This window comes from Hypanus sabinus, unplaced genomic scaffold (genome assembly GCF_030144855.1).
Source record: "Hypanus sabinus isolate sHypSab1 unplaced genomic scaffold, sHypSab1.hap1 scaffold_1965, whole genome shotgun sequence".
In the NCBI taxonomy this organism is placed as follows: Eukaryota; Metazoa; Chordata; class Chondrichthyes; order Myliobatiformes; family Dasyatidae; genus Hypanus; species Hypanus sabinus.
Genome location: NW_026780063.1, coordinates 18,181 through 42,163, shown reverse-complemented (window position 1 = coordinate 42,163; position 23,983 = coordinate 18,181). Strand labels below are relative to the sequence as shown.

At 44.6% G+C, this 23,983-nt stretch overlaps 1 protein-coding gene across 1 annotated transcript; it reads right to left on the bottom strand.

Annotated features, from left to right (window-relative positions):
- Positions 1–10,563: 10,563 nt before the first annotated feature.
- On the bottom strand, positions 10,564–20,401 carry LOC132387543 (zinc finger protein 235-like). Its single transcript, XM_059959921.1, has 2 exons — positions 20,363–20,401; positions 10,564–15,324 (listed from the first exon to the last, which is right to left on the bottom strand). The coding sequence occupies exon 2, from the start codon at positions 14,951–14,953 to the stop codon at positions 13,817–13,819; it is 1,137 nt and encodes a 378-aa protein (XP_059815904.1). The 5' UTR covers positions 14,954–15,324; positions 20,363–20,401; the 3' UTR covers positions 10,564–13,816.
- Between the last annotated feature and the right edge of the window lie 3,582 nt (positions 20,402–23,983).

Here is a 23,983-nt window from a genome sequence, read left to right as displayed (position 1 = left end):
CCTCCCCTTTCTAGTTGAGGGTTCAACCTCTGTGCCAGAGACAGGACCACTACAACTCATTCCTGGTAGGTCATCCCCATCAACAGTATCCAGTACGGTATACTTATTGTTAATGGCAATGGCCGCAGGGGTGCTCTGCTCTCTCTGCCTGCTCCCCCTGCCTCTCTGGACCGTCACCCATCTGTCTACTTCTTGGTTTTTTGGTGTGACTACCTCCTGATAACTCCTATCTATCTCTGCCTCCACCTCCCGAATGATCCGTAGTTCATCCAGCTCCTGCTCCAACTCCCTAACTCGGTCTGATAGGAGCTGCAGCTGGACGCACCTTTTGCAGGTGTGGTCATCAGGGACAACTGTGTTGACCCTGACTTCCCACATACTGCATACGGAGCACACCACTGCTCTGACTGTCTCCCCCATTACCTGAACTGGATTAATAGAATAAGTCTAAAAAGCACCTAGCGACCTTACCTTCTTCCCCTCAGCGAGCAATCACACAGGCTTACCGAAGTCCCCTTACGCCGAAGGCCACTTAGCCAAAGCCCTGAACTCTGCTTCCACGGACTCCGCTGCCCGCTCTGAAAAGAAGTCCTGCCTTTTAAAGTGCGCGCTCGACGCTGACGTCACTCGCGCCTGCGCAGTTCCCCCTCCTCCACAGGTATTGACCAGGTAGGCTTAAATCCTACCTGCACGGTCGAATTCTCTGAGCTCCCAGGTGAATCACAAGCTGTAACTTGCTCCCGATTCAAATGACAGAACAGTCGATGTGGCTGCATTAATTATGCTCAGGCTTTTCATCAGCTCCCCAAAGTGGACTCATTCAGAAAGTCAGAAGGCATTGGATCGAGGGAAACCTGACTGCGTTGATTCAGAATTGGCTTCCTATCCGAAAGCAGATGATGTAGTAGACCGAGTGAATTCTGGCTGGAAGACAAAGGATATCCGTGTTCCGCACGGAGAGTCGAAACTTCGGTACAATTTACAAGTCTATTGCGAGTTCGCAGTTACAGTGCTCCAAGAAATAGAGCTGAGGAAATAATCGATTTAATCTGATCACACAGCAGCACCAGGATAATTAATGGAATTTGGACTGACGATGTAAGCAAATCGCTGAGCGATTGACTGCACCTGCTCGTTTTCTAAACTGACCTGTCATTTACATATTACAGGGCAAATGCAACAATGAGTTTACAACATGATTTCCAGTGAAGCCCTAGAACTTAAAACCAGCATTTCAAAGTGTTCAGCAGCAGGTTCTGGTGCTTATTAAAAGAACCTCCCTTCCAAAACGTCAATTCCAAATTCGCAATTCAAGTACACACCAATTTATCTGAATGCCAATTTACCACTGAATCGTGGTTTTATCATATCGGGTGTAGATACGCTCATATGTCGATCCATTTAACCCTGAATCCACATGGCAGGTGTGGAATCCGTGTCTCCCTCTGAAATCAATAATAATTGAAATACACAAATCTACACAACTGAAAACGCAGTGAAGGCAAAGCAAATATCCGGGCTCACTCTTGACTTCCCTGAAAACCATCGCAGGCAATTGGGGAATACAAAATAAACAATTTCCAAAGCTTCCATCTTCTCATGTCATAACCATTCAAGAACACTATCAACGACTTTCTAGATTGGTCAGTGCTGTGACACAGTGAAGTTCTAACCCAGACAGACAGTCAGACACCGATAGGGATCCATTGCACAGGAACAGGGTCTTCAACCCGTCAGGCCACTGAGGAATTACTTAAACTGCCTACTGCCATCGACTGAACCCGGACCGTGGCCATCCATTCCCCAGTACTTATCCAATCATTTCGTAAGCATTGGCATTGGAATCTCAATCACTGTTTGCGTTGGCGACACTGTCTACCCTCTGACCACCCTCTGGGTGAAGAAGTTTCCCCTAATGTTTCCGTTAAACCATTCGCCCAAGATTTCTAGTTGTATTCTCACCGAACATCAGTGGAGAAAGCCCGCTTGCATTTACACTCTCCATCCACCTCATAGTGTTGTACACCTCTATGAAATCTCCCCTCGGTCCCCTACCCGGTCGGGAATAAAGTGCTAACATATGTAACCTTTCCTTTTAATTGAAAACATTCAGTCCCGGCAATAGCCGCGTAATTTTTTCTGCATTCTTTCAGCCCTTCTAGTCCATGCCGACCAGTTTTTGTTGTTACTGCCTGGTTCCAGCTACCAGCACCAGAGCCTCCATACACCTCCCATCCACGTCTCACCCAGATTCCTCTTTGGTGTCTCAATAAAACCCACATCCTCCACTTCCTCTGGCAGCTCATTCCACACTCTCACCAACCTCTGTGTGAAGAATTCCCCTTCAGATTCCCCGAAAATAATTCACTTTCACCCTGTACGTATGTCCATTGTCAGGGTGAGAGGGGGGAAAGGGCAGAGAGGGAAGACAGTAAGGGGAGGGGGTGGTCGAGCGTGGAGAGGGAAACAGAGTGGAGAGGTTATACTTAATATCATTCAGAAAAATTAATTGTTTGAACTTGTGGCAAACCTACTCTCCATACCCTGTACATTCTCAACCAAATTACTGATCTCGATGACAAGTAGCAGTGGTTGATGTTCAAAGTAAATGTTATTATCAGAGTACATAAATGTCACCACATACAACCAGGAGACTGCTTTTCCTGCAGGAGCACTTAGCAAATCTATAGAATAGTAACAGGATCAATGAAAGATCAAGTGGAGCATAGAATTCAACAAACTGCAAATGCAAATATAGTTAAGTATCAATGAATAATGAGAGCAATGTGGTGTAACCCTGGGGAACCTCACTGGGCCCGGGCCTCGAGTCCAATAAACAGCCTCCCACCATCACTCTCTGCTTCCTACCATCAAGACATCTCTGCATCCAGTGAGCCAGCTCTCCCTGGATCCCGTGTGATCTGACTTTCCACAGCAACTTACCATGTGAACCGTATGAAAGAACTCACTGATGCCCAAATAGGCCACGATCCTGGGACAGAGGTGTCACCGATCAGAGGGCATGGATTTAAGCAGAGGATGAAGAGGTTTAGAGGGATCTGAGGAAGAGACTTTTCACTCAGAGGGTAGCTGAAATCTGGAATACACTGCCCGAGGTGGTGGTGAAGGCAGGTCCCTTCACAACATTTGAAGAGGATGAGCATTGAAACTGCCGAGATACAGTCGGCTGTGAACCAAGTGCTGATAAATGGGACCAGTGTAGACAGTGAGTGGATGGTCAGAACAGGTATGGCCGGCCAAAGGCCTGTTTCCGTGCTGTGTGATCCACCACTCTGGACATGGGAAATTAACGATGGTGGCACCGCAAGGCATTGATTTCAAAACTCCACACCCCTCTCCAACCTGAAATAAACCAGACTGAACCCCTTTGTCACCACTGTGAGTATCGGTTTCTGTCAAGGTAACATACAAGTTGATCACTTTTGCTGAACAACTGGCAATTGATGAAGTTTCTTCCATTAATGTTGCTGCCTTACAGCAAAACTAACCCTCTCACTGTGTCAGAATCAGTGATTACATCTGGCCCCAAACACTGTGATTTCATCCCTGCACGTTATAACTGGAACCATCTCACTGAGGGTCTGATGGAAACATGTGATCACATCTCCCCTGCTTCTGTCATTTCAAATACCCTCAGAATGGTTTTCTGATTCAGTCTGAAGGTTATGGTACATTCAGCTCGTCGTCAGACCTGACAAACCGTGTCTTCCCACAGCTGGTTCCACCTGTTGGTGAGTCCACTTTCCTCCACCTCCAGGGAAGCTGCATCTCCACACAAACTCCTCACTTGAGACGACTGTCTGTACCCGTGACACAGGAAATCACATCACTGTCACTCTCCTGATACCGTGTCTGACCTGCTCACCTCCGGGTATCCTCCCTCAACAAGCTTCTTCCTCAGTCACCGTCTGTGAGATTATATAAAAACACAATTACTGTAAAACGATCTATCAGACAGCTCCTGTACCTCTCCACCCCGGACGATGGTTTCCCTATTAAAACTCTCTCCTCAGCTCTTCCCTATTCCCTTTCCCTTTGAAAACTACAGATATGCCAGCTGATCCGAATCCACTGTGAGGACATTTATATCTCACAGGAGGATGCAGAAACCCGTGTCGTTCTCTGATACAGAGGTCAGTGACACCCCACCGCCATCCCAATCTGCACCAACAGCCCATGACGGTGACAGCTCTTCCAGACACTGGGGCTTTGTAACAAACACAATGTTAACAGCAAGATTAGACAGCGATTCATTTGAAGAGAGAATTGCTGCTTCCTGAAAGGACACGCGAGCGTCCGATACAACGGAGCAGATCCTCCCCTGTTTACAACTTCATTTGACCCGGGTCACGGAACTTCTGATCATCCCACTTTCTCACAACAGCAAACCCACCCCCCATTCCCCCCCCCCCCGATTATGGTCCACTCATAATCTCTACCCACACACACACACACACACAGACAGATCCCCTTCACCCTAAACCCCTCCTAATCTGGGAGCACAACTAACAGATCTCACAGCCCGGGCTCGGGCGCAAAGCTAAAACCAGGGCTGCAGGACCGGAGAGCCCGGAGCCTCCAGCCGTCCGGCAGAGCTCGTTCCCGGCACTTTTCATAGAAACATTGAAAACCTACAGCACAGTACAGGCCCTTCGGCCTATCACGTTGAAATTCCACGCCAACCGGCCCCGATTTCTACCCCACCACCCGGATCAAGAAGAGCGGGATCCCAATCATCAAACCCCAAAACCCACCCCTCCGCACAAAAGGGAACAATAACATCGACCCCCGATGAAAAGAGAACAACTCTAACCCGCACAACTGCGGAGGAGCCGGTGTCACCAGTGTGGAGGCGGCCGCATCGGGGACAGCGGACATAATGGGCAACCCCGGAGGATTCACAGGTGAACTGTCGCCTCACCTGGAAGGATGTTTGGAGAGAGTTCGGCCGTCCGGCCTTTTCACTGTGACACCCCGAACTCCACATCAAATCCGTCCAAACGAATCTGGGTGAACTTGAATGACCAATAAATATAATTCCTCTCAGCGATCAGCTGTCTGAGTGATTCCCTGACTCTGAGAGGAAGGGGTATCTATGGTCCACACTGTCAGGGTGTTGAGTTTACCAGGAGACAAAGACTGCAGGGACGGGGGGTTTTTACACTGTGTGTGGACCCCGCTGGCAATTCTGGTGTTGTGACCCGAATCGAGACAAACACCACGCTGCCCACTCCACCAACAACACGGCACAGCCGGACACATAACAGGGGACTTTACATCCCACAACACTGGATTCAGTGATGAAACCCGTCATTAATGTTGTTGTCCCACTGAAAAGTCCATTAAGGTGCTTTTAAATGCCAGCGCTCTCACACAGGTGACGTCACACAGCTCCTCCACCCACGCGCCTGACGTCACCCATGGACTCCTCACACCGGGATCTGTCCTCACGTGCGCGGTGTCTTACGTCACCCACGCGCTGCTGTGCTCGAGCTTTATCGGTTGAACGGCTGGGCTAATAATCACGTGACCAGCCCCTTTTCCCCACCGCTGTCAACAGAGAATGCAGGTGCTGCGCTATTCCAATTGGTGCGAAGCGATGTCAATCACCGGTTACAACCAGTCGCGGAGGCGGACAGGCCGAGTGGGCGTTACCCCGCTGAGTCCGTCTCCCGCTCAAGCGCTGACCGCCTCATCAGAGCGGAGAAAACCTCAAAGTAAATGTCCGCTTTCTGATTTATTTCCATTTCCCTCCGAGGGCAGTTGGGGCGTTTGTGAAGCGTCCCCTGCGGCCGGAGTCTGATGTATCGCTGAGAGGTAGGAGGAGACCGTTCGGCCCGTCGGTTTGATGCTGGTTCTCCGGGGAGGGAGGGATTTTATTGAAAGGATGAAGATGGTGTGAGAGGAGTCGGACTGGATGTTTGTCCCAGTGGGGACAGGAGGGGCTCATCTGGGGAAATGTCTGAACCCACGGTAGTGCCGAGCAGAGGGATTCACCACATGGGGGGCAAACACCGGCAGACTGTTGCCCTGCAAGCGGGACCAATGGTCCGGGCAAAGTGACAATTATTTGTACTTTGTTGAGATTGTACCTGGAATATGGTGTAAAATCCCGCTCCCCAAACTAACACGGGTTATACAGACCGAAGAACAAACTGCCGGAGGAACTCAGTGGGTCGGGCAGCATCTGTGGAGGGAAATGTACCGTCAACATTTCGGTCCGAGACCCTCCGTCTGGACTGAGAGTGGACGGGAAATAGTCAGAGAAAAGAGGTGAGGGGTGGGGATGGGGCAAGAGCTGGGGAGTGAGAGGTGGATCCAGGTGAGGGGGGAGGTGGGAAGGTGACAAAAATGACAGAGAGTGGGAGGTGAGTGGTTGGGGCAACACGGGGCTGCAGAAGATTGAATTTAATTCATAGAGGATGAACAAAGAGGTTAGAGAGTATTTGTTATATAGAGTGCAATGAAGATTCACCAGACTGATCCCTGGGGTGGTGGGGTCATCATATGAAGAAAGATCAAATGTGATAACCCTTTCATTTAGAGCACCGAGGACTGAGACACATTGTTACCGGTTGAACCAGGGATCCCAGTCTCTGAAAAGGGGATGGACTGCCCGGGTCTGAGATGAGGGGAAATGTCTCCATTCCGAGGGTGGTGAATGTCTGTAAATCCCCACCACAGAGGGCGGTGAAGAGTCAGTGATCGTTCTCACATAAATCAGAGGCTGGCAGATGTGAGGAGACCAAAGGCATCGAGGAAATGAGGATCGGGCAGAAACACGTGGCTGAGATGGGACAGCAGCCGCCATCTTGCTGATGGTAAGAGGGGCTGAATGGCCTCCTGCTGTTTCTCACTTGTTGTTTCAGTGTTCCTGCCCAGCAAGGCTACGGAGGAATGTAAATACAAATTAGTGTTTATAAACACAGAACTGATTTAAATGAAATGTGAACATTTCATGTTTTGGTTTGAAATACGTTTTGGACCTGGATGGGAATTGAGCCGGTGACTCTGTGACCTGGAGGTGGAGGGTCAGGGATCGGGGAAGATATGGTGTGGAAAAATAATCTTGTATCTGGGGTAGATATGGAATAATCTGGGGAATGCGGCGGATGGGTCGGGCAGCGTGTGAGGGGCGAGGAGCAGAGTCACCAGTTCAGGAGGGAGACCCTCCACCCGTCACCTGATCCCGGTTCCTGTTCACGTTTTTCTGCAGATCTGCAGCATCTGCGGGTCACTGTTCTATGTGTACGTGTAGCTTCATCTTTCCCCATTCAGACAAGGCAGTGAGATCCGGATCTGTCACGTCCTCTCGTTGTGGCTGGACAATGTTTTTTTTTCTCTGCAATAGTTTCTGCATGTTTCATTCACTGTTTTGAGATGCTGAAGTGCTGCCGATGTTTCTGGGTGTCTGACCCGTTTATGTGAGAATTTAGCCATTTGTATTTATCTGAGCTTCTCATAAATGTGTAAAGTTTAGTTCAGCTTCACTTCAGAATTTCCAAAGCAACACCCAGTCAGTCAAATTGCTCCACGCAATTAAAATAGCTTATTACATTTTTTTTCTATTTTTGTACTATATATATAAGTATATTCTTATTTTAAATTACAATTGTTAAAATCTATTGTTATGAATTAGGTTCTACTGCTGCCACAGGGACAACAAATTTCATGTCATATGCCGGTGCTATTAAACCTGATTCTGATATTGATATGGGAGACCCATCACCAGTCACCAGTTCCCAGTTACCGCAGATCGTAATGTGAGATTGAATCCTTTTCCATATATTTGCTTTCCTCAGAAATGACAACAGTTCAGTTTCCTACTTTGGTTCCAGATCAGAAGCTCAGTCTGTCTAATATTTCCACACAAATGGGGAATTTGTTTATCATCATCATGTACTGAGCTACAGTGAAAATCTTACCTGATGTACCATCCACACAGATGGATACATTCCAACAGTACATTGAGCTGACATACAACAAAATAATCACTGTAACAAAGCATTGTGGCTGCAGAGAAAGTGCAGTGCAGATAGACATATGGTGCAGGGTCACATCGAGTTACATTGTGAGGTCAAGTCCATTTTATCATTCATTTGGCTTATAGACACAGACAGGAAGCCATCCTTCAGCCTGGTGTTACACACTGTAAGGCTTTTGTATCTCTTCCCCGATGGGAGAGCGGGTTTGCAGCGAGAATGTCCAGGTTGTGAGGTTCTTTTCCGAGGGAGGGGAAGTGTAGGAAGAGTCCATGGAGGGGAGGCTTATTTCTCTGATGTTCTCTGCAGTTCCTTGCAGTCAAGGGCAGAGCAGTAGCCATACAAAGGCGTGAAGTATCGACAAGGAGCTCAGAGACATCGGCCTTCACCCTGCCTTGTGTAGCTGGATCCTGGACTTCCTGTCAGATCGCCGGCAGGTGGTAAGAGTGGGCTCCATCTCCTCTGTCTCTCTGACCCTCAGCAAACATAACCCACAGGGTTGTCTCTGTGGCCCTGTCCTTTACTCTCTGTGCACCCATGACTTGTGTTGCCACCCACAGCTCCAATCTGCTAATTAAATTTGCTGTCAGCACTACATTGATTGGCCTAATCTCAAATACTGATAACAATCGATCAAATGCATCCTGACAGGGCTCTGTCCAAACAAACATTTCACTCTTCTTCAGGAGATTGGTCAGAGGAAGAGCGATAGCAGCAAAGTTCTTACGAAAATATCCACCCATTCCCAGAAACCTTCTAAGAGCCTTCTCAGCAGTCAGAATAGGAACTGGAGAAATTGCCTGGACTTTTTCCCGAACAGGAGCCAACTTGCATTGACCTACAACATAGCCAAGACAGGTCATACTGGCATGGCCATATTCACTCTTAGCCAAGTTAACTGTAAGGCTGGCCTGGGAAAGCCTGTCAAACAGCTTTTCTACTGCAGAGATATGCTCTTCCGAAGTGCCACTCCCTGTGACTAAGTCATCAATATAGGCATCTGTGTGTTCTAATCCTCGAATTACAGAATCAAACTTTCTCTGGAATGTTCCTGGATTATTTTTCCTTCCAAAAGGTAAAACATTGTATTCACACAAACCAAATGGTGTCACAAATGCAGAAACTTCTCTACCTCTGTCCATCAATGGAACACATCAATATGCTTTCAAAAGATCAATCTTCAGCTTTTCCAACCTTATTGATGCAATCATCGATCCTAGGGATAGGATAGGCATCTGTTTTTGTTACTGCATTTACCTTCCTATAATAAGTGCAAAATCTAACACTACCATCAGGTTTGGGCACAATAACACAGGGTGAGCAATCCGCTGCTAAAAGACTAATAATACCATTTTCCAGTATATATTCAATTCCCTGCTCAGGCAATTTACACTTTTCTGCATTCATGCAATATGGGTGTTGTTTAATTGGTTTGGCTTGACCATTATCTACGTCATGTACTGCAACCGTGGTTTGCTTGGGAACAACGGGAAATACAACTTTAAACTCCAGAATTAATTCCTTCAGCTGTTGTTGTTGCTTTGGCTGCAGGTGAGCCAACTTGTTATCAATGTTTTCCAGAACAACCGAGTTCATTAGCCTAACTGGGACCACGTTTGGCTTGTGAAAATTCTCAGACGAGTCAATTGTTTCATTCGCAGGTTTGCCAGATTCATATGTTTTGACAACAACACTCACAGATGGTGCCTGCTGGTCAAAATAAGGCTTTATCATATTTATGTGTACCACCTGTGTTAGTTTACATTGGTCGGGTGTTTTAATAACACAATTCAGATCATTAATTTGAGAGACTATTTTATACGGTCCATTGAGATTCGCCTGAGGTGGATTTGTCAACATTCTTCAACATAAGGTAAGCACCTTATCCCCCACCTGGTATTTTCTTTCGCAAGCCCTCCTATCAAACCAACACTTCACTTTGTTTTGAGAAATCTTTAAGTTTTGTCTCGCTAGACCTCAGGTGTGGAGTAGTTTATCTTTGATCTTCAAAACATAGTCTAACAAGTTAACATGTACATCCCCATTAATCCACTGTTCCTTTAACAAGGTCAAAGTTCCCCTCACTCTACAACCAAATACAAGCTCAAATTGAGTAAATCCTAGTGTTTCCTGTACTGACTCTCTTACTGCAAACAAAAGCAAATGTATTCCTTCATTCCAGTCTTTTCCATTTTCAACACAATATGTCTCAATCATGGTTTTGAGGGCAGAAAGAAATCTTTCCAAAGCCCCTTGTGATTCTGGATGGTATGCAGATGATGTAATTTGTTTAGTTCCCAGTTAATAAACTACCTGCTGGAATAATCTAGATGTAAAATTACTTCCTTGATCAGACTGGATTTTTTTAGGCAAACCAAGTAAAGTAAAAAACTTGGTAAGAGCCTTTGCCACAGTTTTAGCTTTATTATTTCTGAGAGGTATTGCCTCTGGGAATCTGGATGCAGTACACATAATAGTTAGTAGATACGGATGGCCAGCTTTAGTCTTTGGCAAAGGGCCAACACAATCCACTTTAAATTTTAAAGAGGACACACCGAATGCAGGTTTAGACTGCAGTGGGGCCACTGGGGTGACCTGATTAGGTTTACCCACAACTTAACAAGTGTGACAGGTTCTGCGAAAGGTCACAACATCTGTCCCCAAATTAGGCCAGTAACATTTTTTGATAATCTTGTTTAGTTTGATTCACTCCAAAATGTCAACGTAAGGGTATAGTGTGGGCCAAAGTTAAAATTTCAGTCCTATAAACTTTAGGAACTACAACCTGGTGAACAATTTCCCATTCCTCACTCGCTGGAATAGCAGGTGGCCTCCACTTCCTCATTAACACTCCATCCTTGACATAATACCCTACTGGCACTTTCTTAATCTCATCATTTGAGAGAGGTGTTTCTTTTAAAGCTTCAATCTCAGGGTCTCGGTTCCCTGCTGCTATAAACTCCTTCCTAGACAGAGATAAATCTTTCTCGTCAGACTTACTATCTGAATCCTGTTGAAACAATGAAGGCAGAGAAGTCCCTGACAAGTCATCATAACCGGAATCCAGATTTTGGCTATCATGGGTATCAGAATCATGCTGCACAGAACCGTCTGCGTCGGCAGACATTTTAGCCATACTTCGAGTTACTGCGCAGGAAGGATAAATGTTAAAATCCATCTGTGGGTCGTCAGTGGTTGGCTTAGTTGTTAACTGCACTGCAGGAACAACTTTACCATCTGCCAGGTCATTCCCGAACAGCAAAGTAACATCTTCCACCGGTAAACTGGAGCATAATCCGATCTCAACAGGTCCCGAAACCAACCCTGACAGTAAAGTTGCCTTGTACAACAGCACGGAAATCATGCTGCCGCGAATGCCTTTAATAAGATTTACCTCAGCAGTGTCAGTCTCATCGCCAAACTTTAGAACGCTGTCTAACGTACAGACAGACATACTTTATTGATCCCAAGGGAAATTGGGTTTGGTTACAGCCACACCAACCAAGAATAGTGAAGAAATATAGCAATATAAAACCATAAATAATTAAATAATAATAAGTTAATTATGCAAGCGGAAATAAGTCCAGGACCAGCCTATTGGCTCTGGGTGTCTGACACTCCGAGGGAGGAGTTGTAAAGTTTGATGGCCACAGGTAAGAATGACTTCTTATGACACCGTGTTACATCTCGGTAGAATGAGTCTCTGGCTGAATGTACTCCTGTGTCTAACCAGTACATTATGGAGTGGATGGGAGTCATTGTCCAAGATGGCATGCAACTTGGACAGCATCCTCTTTTCAGACACCACTGTCAGAGTGTCCAGTTCCACCCCCACAACATCACTGGCCTTACGAATGAGTTTGTTGATTCTGTTGGTGTCTGCTACCCTAGCCTGCTGCCCCAGTACACAACAGCAAATATTATAGCACTGGCCACCACAGCCTCCTAGAATGAGTGACTGAGAAGCCCCAGTAACTTGGACAGCATCCTCTTTTCAGAATTTTCACTGGTACTGATTCATTTACTAATACAATCCCATCTGACATAAAATGTTCGAACCCTTCTTAACTCAGTCAGACCTCTCAGACCTTAACTGAGCCTCAACAGAATGTTCAGAACCCTCTGGGTTTATAGAAGCTTCAACACAGGCATTTGGGACTGCCTCATTTACCTTTTTATTCTTCAGGACAGAACAATTATCCATCACATAACCAGCTTTCCTACAACAGTAACAAGTAGGACCAGAATATTTCTCCTTCAACTGCTTCCCTTCATCCTTACTCTTATCACTAGTCCAAACTTTAATTTCTGGTTTGCACTGGTATTCTTTTGGAAGCTCTTATTCGGGGTAAACTTAACCTTATGAGTTAAAACAAACTCATCTGCTAATCCAGCAGACTCCTGCAAAGTGGCAGCATCCTTTTCATCTGAATACATCTTTATGTCATCAGGCACGCACCTTTCGAATTCTTCAATTAAAACCAACTCCTTCTATCGGTAAAATCATCATTTATATTTTTATACGTGCATCAGTGGTCAAAACACACAGACTTCTGAGAAGCAAATGCCAGATAAGTCTGATTCACAAATTTCGTTCAATTTCCAAATTTTTGCCTGTATGATTCTGGGACCAAATCGTAAGCTTTGAGCACAGACTGTTTCACTAGGACATAATCAGCTGCTTCATCAACTATCAAAGCAGAATAGGCCATGGCCTCCTCTACTGTCAAGATGAAGCCATACTCAGTTTGGAGGAACAACACCCTATCTACCGGCTGGGTAGCCTCCAACCTGATGGCATGAACACTGATTTCTCTAACTTCCGTTAACACCACTCCTTACCTTCTCACCCCATCCGTGATATATTTAGATTTTTTGTTCCCTCTTTCTCTAACCATCACTCTGCCTGTTCTCCAACTCCCTCTGGTGCTCCCCTCCCCCTTTCTTTCTCCCGAAGCCTCCCGTCCCATGATGCTGTCCCTTCTCCAGTTTTGTATCCCTTTTGCCAATCACCTTTCCAGCTCTCAGCTTCACCCCACCCCCTCCGGTCTTCTATCTTTCACATTTCCCCCTCACCCTCCAACTTTCAAATCTCTTACTATCTTTCCTTTCAGTTAGTCCTGACGAAGGGACTCGGCCTGAAACATCGACAGTGCTTCTCTCTATAGATGCTGCCTGGCTGCCTGGCCTTCTGTGTTCCACCGGCATTTTGTGTGTTGCCCAAACTATTGAGCTCGGGGGAAATCAAGGCTTAGAATCTTGAGATGGTAAAGTAGGAAACTTCAGTTCATCCACAGAATAGGTGATGAGAGAGATATTTGTAATCCAGGGTAAATGTTGAGAGAATGCAATTATGTCAAATTCCTCAGGTTCCACGGTGGTAAAATGAGAGAACAGTTGCTGTAGATTTTATCTGTCGTCATTCCAAAATCTCACATACTAATTATCACCCAAAGTGACTTGTCACAAGGGGTATCATCTTCAAGTGAATTACCACACCACACCCAGGCAAGGGTTAACACATCAGCAGTCTTCAAAGGATCCCCAAATCAGATCCACTCCTATGGATTCAACAAGGTGACCACCACACTTTCGATGTACGGTGAAGCGATGATTAATCCACCCTTGTGGGCATAGGAAAGTTCCAAACGGTGACCCTTGGCCATTAGTTCCCTGGTTTCGATTCTTCCATTTTACCTCCTTCATCTCCGTCTGACTCTGGGTGTCTGTGTCCTTGGTTAAAACTAAACAAGCTGCAAGTCAGACTGAATAGCCTCTCTTAAAATAGCCTACAGCAAACAAAACCTAGGGATTCATAACAACGGCCACTCCCCATTGTGAACTGACTGGTGTGCCAGTAGTTGGGATGACTGAGTGAATGCTATCCCACATTCTGAGCAGGTGAACGGCTTCTCACCAGTGTGAACTCGCTGGTGACTCTGTAGGGTGGATGACTGAGTGAATCCCTTCCCACAGACTGAGCAGCTGAACGGCTTCTCGCCAGTGTGAATTTGCAGATGTCTCTGTAGGCTGGATAAATGAGTGAATCTCTTCCTACAGACTGAGCAGATGAACGGCTTCTCCCCAGTGTGAACTCGCTGGTGATTCTGTAGGGTGGACGACTGAGTGAATCTCTCCCCACAGACTGAGCAGGTGAATGGCTTCTCCCCAGTGTGAATTTGCTGGTGTCTCTGTAGGGTGGATGAATCAGTGAATCTCTTCCCACAGACCGAGCAGGTGAATGGCTTCTCCCCAGTGTGAACTCGCTGGTGTCTCTGTAGGGTGGATGACTGAGTGAATCTCTTCCCACACTCTGAGCACGGGAACGGTTTCTCCCCAGTGTGAACTCGCTGGTGACTCTGTAGGGTGGATAACTGAGTGAATCTCTTCCCACATACTGAGCAGGTGAATGGCTTCTCCCCAGTGTGAACTTGCTGATGTCTCTGTAGGGTGGATAACTCAGTGAATCCTTTCCCACATTCTGAGCAGGAGAACGGCCTCTCCCCAGTGTGAACTCGCTGATGACTTTGTAGGTTGGATAACTCAGTGAATCTCTTCCCACATTCTGAGCAGGTGAATGGCTTCTCCCCAGTGTGAACTCGCTGATGACTCTGTAGGTTGGATAACTCAGTGAATCTCTTCCCACATTCTGAGCAGGAGAACGGCCTCTCCCCAGTGTGAACTCGCTGATGACTCTGGAGGTGGGATAACCGAGTGAATCTCTTCTCACAGACTGAGCAGGTGAATGGCCTCTCCCCAGTGTGAACTCGCTGATGTACCAGTAGGGTGGATGACTCAGTGAATCCCTTCCCACATTCTGAGCAGGTGAATGGCTTCTCCCCAGTGTGAACTCGCTGATGTTTCCATAGGGTGGAAGAGTGAGTGAATCTCTTCTCACAGACTGAGCAGGTGTACGGCCGCTCCCTGGTGTGAACCCGCTGGTGAGCCATTAGGTCAGATGACTGAGTGAATCCTTTCCCAGAAGTTCAACAGATGACTAACCTCTGCCAGTGTGGTATGAACTGACTGGTGTGTCCACAGGTGGGAAGACCAACTGAATCCTTTCTCACACACGCAGAACAGATGAATGGCCTTGGCCAATGTGAACTTGTTGATGTACCTTCAATTGTGATAACTGAGTGAATCCACTCCCACTGTCTGAGCAGGTGAACGGCCTTTCTCCTGTGTAAAGTGACGGTTGGTCAAATGAGGAATGGTCGATTGAATCCCTTGCTCCACTTCTTAAATATCGGGACAGAGACAACAAAACGGGTGTGCCGTGTTTGAGCTGCCTGCAGACAAATTCCTTCTCATTTTTAACCTGTAAAACGATTTACAAAATCCATCAATGGGTTTAGGACAACATTACAGATGAGATTATTTGTTTGATTTGTATCACACTGTTACAGTGAGGTTCTACCCAAGTTGGACGGAGAAATCGTTTCCTGACTGCGCACAGAGTGCTGGTGTCTGGAATGACCATCAATTCCCTGATGCTCTTCCTGTCTCTATAAGAATGGGGCATTTCTGCCATCTCCAATCTGTGACCTGGTTCAGTCTGACTCTCTCCATTGGTATTATTCCCTGTTCCTGCTGAGCAGCATGGGTGCCTGACCCCACAGTAACTGAAACAGTCTCACACAAACAGTCTTTCTTGACATGCAGCTGGGATCTTCTTTTATGTATTGTTAACTGAAAGTGCCACAATTTTAAAGCCATATAAAAAATTCCTGCTGAAATAAATGGTTGGTCCACACAGCTGTTAAAAGAACTTTAAAATTTTAAAATTTTAATTCTTTTAAAATTTTAAAATTTTAAAAGAATTTTTGTAATATTTCAGGTTCTTGTAGAAAGGTACAACACAGAAACAGGCCCTTTGGGCCATCTAGTTTGTGCTAAACTATTTAAATTGCCCACTCCCATACCCCTACCATCCAGGTACCTGCACAAACCTCTTAAATATTGAAATTGAGCTCACATGCCCCACTCATGATGGCTGTTCATTCCACACCCAGATGACCGTCTGTGTGAAGAAGTTTCCCCTCATGATCCCCTTAACATTTCACCTTTCACGCTTAACCCATGGCCACTGGTTGTAGTCCCACACCAATCAGTGGTAAAAGCCAGCTTGAATTTACACCTTCCCTTTAGCTGAAAATACTCAACAGGCGCTTTCTAAATGGTCACCTATGTCGATGTCATTGATAGGTCGAATAGATGCTATAAAAATGGTTATTCTACCGAAATTTTTATATATATTTCAAGCAGTTCCCTCTTTTGTTCCAAAAACATTTTTTGATAAAATAGATTCTTTGATTCTATCTTAGGTTTGGAATAATAAAAGGTCTAGAGTAAATAAAATTTATTACAAAAATCAAAAAAGATGGAGGACTGGCTTTACCAAACTTTAGGTTTTATTATTGGGCAATTAATATTCGTTATATTACTTTTTGGATTTATGATATAGACGAGCAAGTTCGCCCTTCATGGTTACAGTTGGAGGAAAATTCAGTAATGGGGTTTTCGTTAGCTTCTTTATTAGGTGATCTTCCATTTTTGCTCTCCAGAGTAGGTAGACAGTAGTAGTTATACATTAAAAATTTGGTTTCAATTTCATAGATTTTTAAAATTAAATGATTCTTTACTTCCTAGTAATATTTATTCTAATTTCTTTCTTAAACCATCAACTTTAGATAAGGCTTTTTTAACATGGAAAATTAAGGGAATTAAAACTTTTTTAGATTTGTTTTTACAAGACTGTTTAATGTCTTTCTCACAGTTAATGGATGAATATGATATCTCTAATACACATTTTTCAGGTATTTACAGGTTAGGAATTTCTTACGTGATTTTTTACCGAATTACCCCTTGGCCTGCTCTTCAAATTTGGCTTATGTTATTTTTCAGTTTAAACCTTTTCAAAAACAATTAATAGCTATCATTTATAAACAGTTAATGAATGCTCGCATGTCACCTAATGACAGGGTTCAACGTACCTGGGAAGTAGAACTTCAGCATTCACTTTCAGATAATCAATGGAGTAAGATTTATTATTTAGTCAATAGTTCATCTGTCTGCTCACGCCATATCTTAATTCAGTTTAAGATAGTACACATGTCCAAAGATAAATTGGCGCATATGTTTCCGAATGTAAGCCCTATTTGTGACAGATGTAACACAGAAATGGCTACTTTAACTCATATGTTTTGCTCATGTGTAAGTTTAAATAATTTTTGGAGGGATGTGTTTGTAATATTATCTAAAGTTATAGATATTGATGTTCAATCTAATCCACTTACAGCAATTTTTGGGATTATTCCAGAGGAAGCAAGCAAAGTGTCTGCTTCCGCCCAACATGTGATAGCTTTTTCAACTTTACTGGCTAGGAGAGCTATTTTGCTACATTGGAAAGAATCTAATCCACCTACTGTTTTCTATTGGCTCTCCTCCCTTATGTCATGTCTAAGCTTGGAAAAATTAGAAGCCGGACATTTGATACATCCTTTAATTTCAAACAAGTTTGGCAACCTTTTATTCAATATTTTCACATGATTTAATTTATTCATATTTATTTATGTGTTTGTTTATTTATTTAAATTCTCTTTGGGGAAAATCCTTATCCATGAAGGTTCAGAGATGGCTGGAAGGATGTGTTTTTGTTCTCTTTCTCTGTTTTCTTTAATTTGATCCTCAATTGAACTGCCCAATCTTTCTTTTTCGTTCCTTTTTTTTCTCTTTCTGTTTTTTGTTTCAGCTTAGTTAGTGGGTTTTTCCCTTATCAATAAAATCTTCAATCTTTTTTTATGATTATTATGAGGAGTTGTAGTTTTTTGTTAACCATTGTATATATAGCATAATATTTTACTTATTTGATTTTGATATTATATACTTTTTGTTTTTACTATTGCTGTTTATTTGTCTGTTATATTATCTACTTGTTAAACTCCTCTTCCGATTTGTATATTCTTTATTTGGAAATCAATAAAAAAGATTGAAAAATGAATTCACAACATCTATCCCCTTCTTCCACAATCAAACCTCCCCTCAATCTTCGACATTCCAAGGAATAAAGTCCTGAGAAGATGAACTGATCTCCAAAAGTCATAAAGGTAAAAATGAAACATTCTTTTCAACATTTTAAGCAAGATTAGTGTATTATTATTGTTTTTACAATTTCAGAGTGGAAAAAAAGGAAAGGAGCACCATGCAAAAGGTAGGGAACCCCAAGAGATTTGAGCTCTCAGATAACTTTTACCAAGGTCTCAGACCTTAATTAGCTTGTTAGAGCTATGGCTTGTTCACAGTCTTCATTAGGAAAAGCCAGATGTTGCAAATTTCAAAGCTCTATAAATACCCTGACTCCACAAACCTCAGCCCAACAATTAGAGCCATGGGCTCCTCTAAGCTCCTGCCTAGCACTCTGAAAATTAAAATTCATGATGCCCACGAAGCAGTAGAAGGCTATAAGAAGACAGCAAAGAGTTTTCATGTAGCCCTTTCCTTGGTTTGTAATGTAATTAAGAAATGGCAGTTAACAGGAACGGTGGAGGTCAAATTGAGGTCTAGAAGACCAAGAAATCCTTCAAAGAGAATTGCTCGTAGGATTACTAGAAAGGGAAATCAAAACCCCTGTTTGACTGCAAAAGACCTTCAGGAATATTTAGCAGACTCTGAAGTGGTGCTGCACTGTTCTACTGTGCAGGTACACCTACACAAATATGACTTTCATGGAAGAAACATCAGAAGAAAACCTTTCCTGTGCCATCACAACAAAATTCAGCATCAGATATTTGCAAAGGAACATCTAAACAAGCCTTATGCATTTTGGAAACAAGTCCTCTGGACTGATGAAGTTTAAAAAGAACTGTTTGGCTGCAATGAGCAAAGGTATGTTTGGAGAAAAAATGGTGCAGAATTTCATGCAAAGAACACCTCTCCAACTGTTAAGCACGGGAGTGGATTGATCATGCTTTGGGCTTGTGTTGCAGCCAGTGGCACGGGGAACATTCTACTGGTAGAGGGAAGAATGAATTCCATTCAATACCAGCAAATTCTGGAAGCAAACATCACACCATCTGTAAAAAAGCTGAAGATTAAAAGAGGATGGCTTCTACAACAGGATAAAGATCCTAAATGCACCTCAAAATCCACAATGGACTACCTCAGGAAGCGCAAGCTGAAAGTTTTGCCATGGACCTCATAGTCCCCTGAGCTATACATCATAAATATCTGTGGATAGACCTCAAAAGAGCAGTGCCTGCAGGACGGCCCAAGGATCTCATAGAACTAGAAGTATTTTGCAAGGAAGAATGGGCAAAAATCCCCAAACAAGAATTGAAAGACTCTTAGCTGGCTACAGAAAGCATTTAGAAGCTGTGATACTTGCTAAAGGGGTTGCTGCTAAGTACTGACCACGCAGGGTGCCCAAAGTTTCGCTTCAGGCCCTTTTCCTTTTTTATTATTTTGAAACTGTAAATGATGGATACAAAAGAGTAATCTTGCTTAAAATATTAGAGAATGTGTCATCTTTAACTTTATGCCTTTTGGAAATCAGGTCATTGTTTTACTCGCTTAGCTATTCACAGGAACAGAAAGGTGCCCAAATTTTTGCATGTCACTGTATTCAATTTTCTTGCTAAATGATGCTTTAAAAAGTCGGACTTCCAAATATCACTCTCCTTCTTCCCACTTGTAAATTATCCAGCAACTTTTGCAACACCACAATATTTCCCCTGGACCCTCCCTCAGGTGTCCGACGGTGATGAACTTGGTGATGCCAATGATTATGAAGGGAAGGGCAGTAGGCTGTCTCATTGGAGTCTGGCACATTTGTGATCTGAAAGCTACTTGTTGGCCAGGGCAAAGTTAAAGTTGTTTGATATCATTGTGCACCCAGACAGAATAGGTCAAAACATTACCTCACGTGTCGAAAACTCCAGAACAAGCAACACACACAAAATGCTGGAGGAACTCAGCAGGCCGGGCAGCATCTATGGGAAAGAGTACTAATGCTGAGTTCCTCCGGCATTTTGTGTGAAATTCCTCCGGATTTACAGCAGCTGCAGGTTTTCACTTGCTGCGGTTGGAGGAAGAACAAAGATGATTTTCTCAACAGCTGATAGAAAGATTTTGTTCTCTTTTTCCGAATTCCTAATCCTCGCATTCAGATAGCTGGAGCTCAGCTCTGTCTGTGTGATCTATCTGCTCTCGTTCCCTGATTAGCCGGAAGCTCCCCGGGGCCCGTGTACGGATCGTGGGGCTGAGAGAGAGGAAAAAATCTGGCCTGTGCCGAGTTTACGGGCCACAGTCTCCAGTTCTTACAACCATTGTCACTCAAGTAGAGTCGAAAAAGCCCTTACCTTTCCGATCCTCCCGACATTTTGTATACTGCGCGCATGCGTAGTTATCGGAGACGGCAGCAACTCTGCGCTTGCGCATTTGATCGGTGCTGCAAACGACAGCGAAATTTTAAACGCGCGGCTTTATGGGTAATCATGGTGCCATTCAAAATTTATGCAAGCACCGCTTCCACGTCCATATCTCAGAATTTTTTTTGTGTGTGGAAAACTCAGCAGCTTTTTTAACGCAGAAAGCGGCTCCCATAAACGGTACACTCAATATCAACAAGCGCTTCGTGTATCTAATGCCAAAGTACAATCCTCTTCCAAGTGCAGATGTGAAACAAAAGAGATTCTGCAGTTGCTGGAAATGCAGAGACGCACACACACAAAATGCCGAAGGAGCTCTGCAGTTCAGGCAGCAACTAAGCAGAGGAGTACACAGTCTAGACATACTGAAGGGGCTCGGCTTAAATGCTGCCCATTTATTCCTCTCCACATTTGCTGCCTGATCGGCTGATTAGCCTGCAATGTTTTGTAGAAATTAACCATTTTGTTTTTCAAATAACCAGTCTCCAAATGTTTCTCATCTTTCATTCATAGCCACATCCTGATGGTCCGGTTCCTCTTCCTCCTCCTGTTCGTAACCTCCAGACCCCATCTCTTTCCGGAGCCCCAAAGCCCTGACTCAGGCTGGCAACACTTTGATTTCTGACTCTGCTCCATCGAAGATTCACTCGCCAGTCTGCTGTCAGGCTTTAGAGGCGCATTGCAACAACCCGGCTTTATGAGGCACAGTCCATTGAAATTAGTGAAAATGATTCAAAATTTGAAAAGACCAGGGAAAGGGGAGTTTAACCACCTTAGTCCAGAGCCCTGGCGAAATACTCAGCGAGCTCATCGTGTTAATTAGCCTGAGGAAAATCATGCAGGAAATTCATGCAGGTGTGTAAGATGATGAGAGGCATTGATCGTGTGAAAAATCAGAGGCTTTTTCCCCGGGGCTGAGATGCCGAACACATGGGGGGCATTTTTTTAAGGTGCTTGGAAGTAGTTCAAGGGAGATGTCAGCGATATATTTTTTTGACATAGAGAGTAGTGGGTGTGTGGACTGCACTGCCAGCGACGGTGGTAGAGACGGGTACAATAGAGTCTTTGCAGAGAATCTCAGAGAGCTACACGGAGCTTATGAAAATAGAGGGTTCTGTGGTAGGGTAATTCCAGGCATTTTCTAGAGTAGGGTACACGGTCGGAACAACATTGTGGGCCGAAGGGCCTGTAATTTGCTGCAGATTTCTCTGATTCTAAGAAATTCAAGGGAAATCTCTTCTCCCATGGAGCGGTGACAAGTTGCAACAGTGGGAGATAAATTTTAAAATACTGATATGGAACAGAAACCTGGGCAGGGAGCAGATGGACCGAGTGCCCTCTCTAGCGTACTTTGTGAGTTTGGCGGTGACAGTAAGTACCTGCGACACGGGATCTGATACAGAATTGATTTATCTTTCGCAGATCCACAATATTAAACACCAGTCTAGTTTAAGTCTAACGCCAACAGAACCGACTCCTCCAATGCTCAGTGACCGGGGTTCAGTCCTGGAAGCGATGAGCAGCCGCAAGAACTGCAGAATCTGACAGTAACAGTCCCTCATGAACCTGCAGCTACCTTCAGTCACCGTGATGGTTAAACATTTAACACGAAGCTGATTTGAACTTCCTCCCTGATGTGAAGTTGCTGGTGTTGCGGCAGCTGGGATGATTGAGTAAAACTCTTTGCTCACTCCGGACAGAAATGTGGCCTCTATTTATTGTGAACTTACCGGAGCATCACAAGGTGGGTTAACTGAATGAGTCTCTCCGCACACACGCAGCAGGTGAACGGCAGTTTCCCAGAGCGAAGCTGTAGGTCACGGTCTTTGGTCTCGGCCCGAAATGTTCATTGTTCGTTCCCACGGATGCTGCCCAGCCTGCTGAGTTCCTCCAGCATTTTGTACCTGTTGCTTTGCCCACAGCATCTGCAGTGTACTTTGTGTTCAAGATCTGGTGAACTGACAGATACAGCGGATCTAACATGCTGTTGTGTTTATGATTCCCATACACAAATCCTTTGACTTTTGTACACTGTTAAAGGTTTACAAAGCACGTCAGTGGGTGAAGGACAACATTTCAACTGAAATTATTTCAGTCTCCATGGTGCCTTCTGATAAAAACACTGTCACAGCTCAAAACAAATTGGAGGAACAAAACTTCATCTTCTAACTGGCTGCAGTTCCGGCATCAGGCACAACATCAAACTCTCCGCTTCCCTCTCTGTATCAAAATGAAACATTCCTCCCCTTCATCAGTCTGTGACTTGGCTCAGTCTGTCTGTCTCCTTCGCATTCTGAGCATGCGCCACACCCCTACTGAGATCATATTTTATTTACACGGCTGTGACTGCAGACATTCTGATTATTATGACCCTCCTGGCATTTGGCGGTGGTAAACTCAGAGTCAGCAATGGCATTGACCCTCAGTAGTAGGTGATTAGGCTTTTTCGTTGGAGATCGATAAACTGCGGGTAGTGTGTGTCTGGATGAGTGGGTCATTTTCAGACTGGAAGGAGGTAGCGTTTGGAGTACCCCAGAGAGCAGTCCCTGACCACAGATGTTCACAGTTTAATGTCCTGGAGGAGGCAGTGAGATGTGAGATGTCCCAGTCTGCTGGTGACGCAGAAAGAGTGGAGTTGGGGAAGGGGAGGCTATTCACATGCAATTTCGTAACTTTGCAATCAGTACATAGTGCACTGTGGGGCTGCAGTGGCGGGTTCCAATCTGCTAATTAGATTTGCTGACCACGGTACATTGATCCGCCGGATCCCAAATAATAACGAGGCAGCGTATAGAGAAGAAGTCATCACCCCGACACAGTGGTGTCAAGAAAACAATCTCTCCCTCATTCTGGCGAAAACAAAGGAGCTGTTTGTGGATTATGGGAGGAATAGAGACAGGGACCAAATTCAAGATTTTCAAGACTGTTATTGACACAAAATGCACATTTTAATATTGATCATGACACAATGTATTTTAAATATCGTTTATGACATAAAAATATTTAGAGATTGTTACTGACAGAGCATCGTATAACTTTTGTTCCGTGTGTTATCTGAATGTACTTGCCTGTGATGCTGCCACAAGTCAGTGTTTCTCTGTACCTGTACCTTCCCGTACTTGTGCACTTGGCAATAAATTCAACAGGACCTGAGAAATCTCAGTGAGATTTGATTAGTGATGATCATCTTGGCAGCTCGGTAGGTCGAATGTATGAGACAGTACACTGTTAAATGCAAAACCCTGAACAGTGTCGATGATCAGAGGGATCTTAGACTCCAAGTTCATCGATCCCTGAAAGAAACTGCACAGATTGATCGAGTGGTTAACAAGGCAAATGGCATGGTTGTCTTTATTAGTTGAAGCATTGAGTTCAAATGTCGGGAAGTTGTGTTGCGGCTGTTACGAGCCTGCGGTCGTACTGTGACTGTTTCTTTAAGAGCGCCGGCGTGAGGAGGCGGGGCTATGACGTCAGTCACAGGCTGACAGCGCTGACTGTGGACTGAACCATAAGAAAGAGAGAGAGAGCGATCTGCAGACAGGCAGTCGGCCA

What these genes read in the sequence shown, in the direction of transcription:
- LOC132387543 (XM_059959921.1), bottom strand. Translation starts at nt 14,953, where the DNA reads ATGGCTCACCAGCGGGTTCACACCAGGGAGCGGCCGTACACCTGCTCA.